General features: G+C 52.1%; 1 protein-coding gene and 2 non-coding genes across 5 annotated transcripts in view; all 3 read right to left on the bottom strand.

Moving 5' to 3' along the window:
* The window catches only part of KIF2C (kinesin family member 2C), a 77,348-nt gene that overhangs the window by 15,173 nt on the left and 56,938 nt on the right, over positions 1-5,237 (bottom strand). For 2 of the 3 annotated variants that reach the window (XM_068691359.1, XM_068691361.1), the window contains exons 1-4: positions 3,253-3,414; positions 3,061-3,155; positions 997-1,101; positions 716-764 (exon numbers count right to left, since the gene is read on the bottom strand). In XM_068691359.1, coding sequence (XP_068547460.1) covers positions 716-764; positions 997-1,101; positions 3,061-3,155; positions 3,253-3,316 — 313 coding nt within the window. In that variant the 5' untranslated portion in view covers positions 3,317-3,414. Of the gene's footprint in view, positions 1-715; positions 765-996; positions 1,102-3,060; positions 3,156-3,252; positions 3,415-5,237 lie in introns of those variants that run through there. The other variant, XM_068691360.1, reaches the window with a different exon arrangement.
* Positions 3,655-3,769, bottom strand: LOC137860786 (U5 spliceosomal RNA). Its single transcript, XR_011099182.1, has one exon. It is a non-coding gene; the product is annotated as a U5 spliceosomal RNA (small nuclear RNA).
* Positions 4,971-5,085, bottom strand: LOC137860766 (U5 spliceosomal RNA). Its single transcript, XR_011099162.1, has one exon. It is a non-coding gene; the product is annotated as a U5 spliceosomal RNA (small nuclear RNA).

The following is a 5,237-nucleotide window of genomic DNA, read 5'->3' as shown; positions in this document are numbered from 1 at the left end:
CCTCAGCATCACTCAAGTACATTACAAATAGACCTTTAATGCTGTCAACTCAAAAGCAAGAGTCAACTAAAGAGATAAAGTAAAAAAAAATATGGGAGTTTCCTAATTCCCAGCACCTCAAAGAGAACAATTCCTTTGCAATCCCACACTTCCACACCTGTCTCCTCTTCTGGCTGTGCTCAAAACACTGTACTGACACTAAGTCACTGAGCTGTGGCACACCAGCTAGCATTTTGGCTGCCTAGTCTGAAATGTCTCCAGGAATAAAGCTCACATTATTGTCTAGAGGGACTATTTGAAGAGGAGACATCCATTTGACACTACTATTTCTTCCTTGCCCTTTCCATTCTCATTTTGACACCTTTTTGTCTTAATAACTGTCACTTACCTTTTGTTTTTTTGTGGCATTTGCAAAATCCCATACACTACTTTAAACCTCACTGCAGCAGGAACTTCCTAGTGACATTTAAAGCAGCGTCAAGGAATAACTACAGCAATACTGAAGAAAAGGGCAATGTGTCAACAAACCTGAGCTCACAGGAACAGGAGGGCAATTTGTTGGCAGAAGTTCTGCACTCAGGAGTCCAAAGCGTTGATATGAAGGGGTATGCTCTTACTAGCATTGCCTGAGCAAGCAGCGTTATGAGGCACTAAACTGGAATAATATGGCTACAATGGAGGATCAGTACTGTTTTGAAAAGAAATATTTTCTCACCTTCCCGCGGAGCAGGAATTTTTGAAAGGGTTGTTCTACGCTTCTGTTTCTGGAAAACAATGAGTGCCATTAGTCATCACAGTAAGCCATGAATACCTAGCACAGCACTACAAAACAACATTAATACAACAAGGATTTCTGACCAAAGCCTAACGGCGAGACAGAACGCAAAGCATGAGGTCTCTGACTTGTAAGGCTGACAGTATCGTTTATAAACAGATCTGGTCTAAAGCATGCTGCTGCTGACATGTTAGCACCTTCGGAGAGACTAAAATGCTTACCTGTACAGTCACATTCTCTTGCAAAGGAAGGTTCTCTTTCACATCTGCAGCACGTAGTTCCTCTGTTAACTCAGGATTTATTGTTATCACATCATCAATATCAATCTGCAAGAGCAAAGGTAAAATATCACTGCTACCACCTACAGCATTTTTTTACATGTTGCTTTTCAGTACAGGCAAACAAACCTGACTGACTGTTTGCCAAATGTTAAGTTAAAGCAGCCTTCTAGCTTCAAGGTGCTAGGCAATAGTTCATACTCCATTTGAAGAGTCTCATATGTCCAATAGTACTAGAAGAAACGTGCAAGTTATGCCATTTACCCTCATCTGCCAAACACCACGCAGCTCTGCAGGTGCCATAGAACACGTCTGAGGAGATAGGCAAAGCACATTTGGCATCAACTACTTTAATCTCTTACAGCTAATCTTAGTAAATCTCCATGACTTCTGTGCTAGGAGAGCATTAAGAGTTTACTGCGTGACTGCGCTTACTGAAATAAACTTCAGAGAGCTACTTAGACCTCGGGAAACAAGGGATTCAGCATCTAATCCAAAAGTCAGTTCACCTGCATTTTCTCTGGCAATTGCAAGTGATTTTACCTAGGACCAGCTGCCACCTCCTGCCTGACCTTCCAGTGAAGTCATAATCCTGCCTCCGCAGCATTCCGCAGCGCCCAGATGCAGGGCAGCGACCATGGGGCAGGCAGCCAAGGGCAGGCATGAGCACAAAAGGCACCGCCTCGTTTGTTTCAGTTTTTCCAAACCTAACCCTGCAGAAGAGCTTGAAAGCACGTGTACACAAAAATAACTCCGGTGCCACAGCAGCTTGCACTGGAACTCACCTAACGTCAAAGCAATAACACAAGCACCACTTGAGGAAGTTATCCGGCTCTCAGTTAAATAATCTTAATTTACTTGGATAAAGTAAGGGTCCATATAAAAAGAGTAAAAACACTCGTGTGATCCCATGGAGATACCACTTTCTAGCATAGGAGAAAAAAAAACTTCAAAATTTGATTTACATAAGATCTGTATGCATCTAATCAGAAAAACTAATTCCCTCAGAAGCAAGTGTATGTGGATGGTATCGTACACACTAGCAGCACATAATAAATGCTGCTTTTTGAACAGCCTCTTCAGAGACCCTGCAGTACCTAAGTTCCCAGAGAAACTGCCAAGAACAGTGTGTTTGCTCATTCACCAAAAGGAGAATTTAAGTGCCAGGCTTTCAGCTACAACCTCAATCACCCCAGGGAAACACGGCGGTTCCACCAGCAGGGCCCCGTGGCCTTTATGCTAACTGGGACGTTTCAGACTGGCACTGGCCAAGAGTGATTCAAACCCAGCAGTGCCGTTGTCACTTGGACTCTAGCCCAAAACCGTGGTTTGCTCCCTGTCTGTTCTGAGGCATGTCTCTGTGCAAGGTTCTCGTTGCAGAGAAAGAAAGCTCAGCAGCTGTAAGGAGGAGAGAACGTTCCCTGAAAAGTAAAGTGCAGAGGAATCAGAGAGCAGGGCACTACAAACACAGCTGGAGGCCTCTCAGCACGCTGTGCCCCAGAGAAAGGGGGATGAAGCTGTGTCGCAGTTCAGACTTTGAGGGCTGTCTCCTGGGTGTTACAAACCCCTCTGGGTCCACCAGGGCTGGCATTATAACACCAGCCTATAAGCAATACACCCCAAAGCACCAACCAGCGCTGCATTTATTGCACAGCCACAAAGTCCTAAGGAAAGCTGGAAGGGCATTGCCAGGGGCACCAGAAGCCAGCAGATACCAGCAGAGCTGGGGCTGTGGGAGCACAGAAAACCACGAGGGGCACAGGGAAGGAGCCCTGCATCCTACCTGGCGGCTGGGAGCCCTCTTGGCACCGCTCAGGTGCGGTCACAGCCCCCCCACGCCTTACCTGGGGGCGTTTATGTACAGATAACCCCTGAGACCAGCACAGCGGGGTTATTGCGCCAGCCTGGACGAAGCATTAACCCACCTGAGGGCAGACCCAGCACGGCTGAGGCACAGACGGGACCGTTTTTGAGTTTTTTTTGAGGAAAACCCCCACACAGCCTCACCTCCTTGCCCTTGACGGCGCCGCCCTCCGACCACTCCACGGCCACCAGGGACCTCTCCGCGTTCACCATCCGCACCGTCGCCTTGTGGATCAGGCCTGCAAGAGAGCTCCGTGAGGCGGGGACCCCCGGGCACCCCCCTCACCCCCCCACGGTTCCTGGTGCCCCCCCACGCCCCGCCGAGCCCCCTCGCACCGTTGCTGCGCTGGATGTTGAGGACGCGGCCGGGGCAGACGCGCTGGTACAGCCGGGGGTCCATGGCGGCGGCGGGGGGGGGGCAGCGCCAGGCCGGGCCCGCCCAACCGACAACGATTTAAACGCCGCGCGCCCGGCGTGCCGCGGGGCCTCCCGGGAGGCGGAGTGCTGCGGGACTACAGCTCCCGGCGTGCACCGCGAGAGGGGGCAGGGGGGCAGGGCATGATGGGAGGTGTAGTTCGGTGCGGGCGGGGAGGCGCTGTGCGCATGCGCAGTGAGGCCGCCAGGGCGCTGAGGGAAAAGCTGAGGTAACGTGAGGGAAACTGAGGGAAGGGGGAAAAAAGTAAAGGGGAATTGAGGTTAAAAAGAGCTTTTTTGTTCTATTTTTGACCAAGTATGGGTAGCTCTGCCGAAGCAGAGCCTCAAAAAATTCCACGACACTCGTGCTTGTTCCTCTCCACGGAAATCTTTAGTAAAAGGCGAAAGATTTATACGATCTGAAGAGAAACCAGAGTATAACCTCCATTCCTGTCCGGCCCGGCCCCAGCGCCGCCCGCCGCCCCCCAGCTCACGGTGACCCCGCCCCGCCCCGCCTCGGCCCGGTCCCGCTCCCCCCCAGCCCCTCCCCGCCCCTCAGCCCCGGTCCCGGCCCCGAGCGGCCCCGGGGAGCGGCGGAAACGGGAGCGGAGCGGGAGGGGGCGGGCGGAGCCGCGCGGTGCACCATGGGTATGCAAATGAGCAGGGGCTGGGGGCGGGGCCTGCAGTGCTGGGTACCGCAGTGCTGTGCTGGGCGCTGGGGCAGGGGCTGGGGGCGGCTCCGAGCTGGGGGAGCAGTGGGGGAGCTCCCGGTGATTGCCTTCAGGCAGCGCCTTCCCGGGGCTGTGTGACCCCTGGCTGCAATGGCGGGCACCCTGCAGGCAGCAGCGCGCTGTGAGTCTGCCATAACCTCACGTTCGCCATTGCCCGACCCCTGATTTCTCCCATTGCCTCAGGGGCTCAGCACTGCAGCTGCACAACCTGCTCAACGCGCTTCTGTACCCTGCGTGTACAATGGGATTTGACCAGCCATGAACCTTCTCTTCTCTTCTCTTCTCTTCTCTTCTCTTCTCTTCTCTTCTCTTCTCTTCTCTTCTCTTCTCTTCTCTTCTCTTCTCTTCTCTTCTCTTCTCTTCTCTTCTCTTCTCTTCTCTTCTCTTCTCTTCTCTTCTCTTCTCTTCTCTTCTCTTCTCTTCTCTTCTCTCTTCAATTCAATTCTCCTTTACTCATTACCAGAGGGCCCCTGATTTTTGTTTTTACTGATTTCGCACTGCTCATCCTGTTTTCCTGAGCCATCCTCCCTATTTTGGGACACCCTTACCTGCTGTACATACTCTGTACTGCCATACCGCACAGCGACTTTTGAACACGCAAGTTTAGGGAAACTTCCCACTGCAAAACCACTTTCTATTGCTAAAACACGATGGTGTTTCTCATGGAAGTGTCCACCTGCTGCAGGGCAGGACGGCCCCGGGAGGGAAGCGTTGGAGGGGGGGATGCCCTGCAGAGGGAGCTGGGCAGGGCGGGCTGGGGTTCGGCATAGCTCAGCATTGGGTGCTGCGCTTGGGGGTAACAAGCGATACTGCCTTGGGGAAGAGTAATTAAAGGAGCACGATGAACACTAAGGGAATACATTGGGCATAAAGTATTCATATTCGATCTATTTTTGACCAAGTATGGGTAGCTCTGCCGAAGCAGAGCCTCAAAAAATTCCACGACACTCGTGCTTGTTCCTCTCCACGGAAATCTTTAGTAAAAGGCGAAAGATTTATACGATCTGAAGAGAAACCAGAGTAATACCACCCTCCCCCACCCGGCCCGACCCCAGCACCGCCCCTCTCCCTGTAGCTCACGGCGACTCCCTTCTCTCTAATCCCCTCCCCGATCCCGCTCCCCCATCTTTTCCCCATTTCATAACCCCGCTCCCAACCCCAAACAGCCCCAAAAAT

The sequence above is a fragment of the Anas acuta genome, chromosome 8 (assembly GCF_963932015.1).
Source record: "Anas acuta chromosome 8, bAnaAcu1.1, whole genome shotgun sequence".
Taxonomy (NCBI): Eukaryota; Metazoa; Chordata; class Aves; order Anseriformes; family Anatidae; genus Anas; species Anas acuta.
Note: the sequence above shows the minus strand (reverse complement) of the source record. Positions and strands in the feature narration are given on the sequence as shown.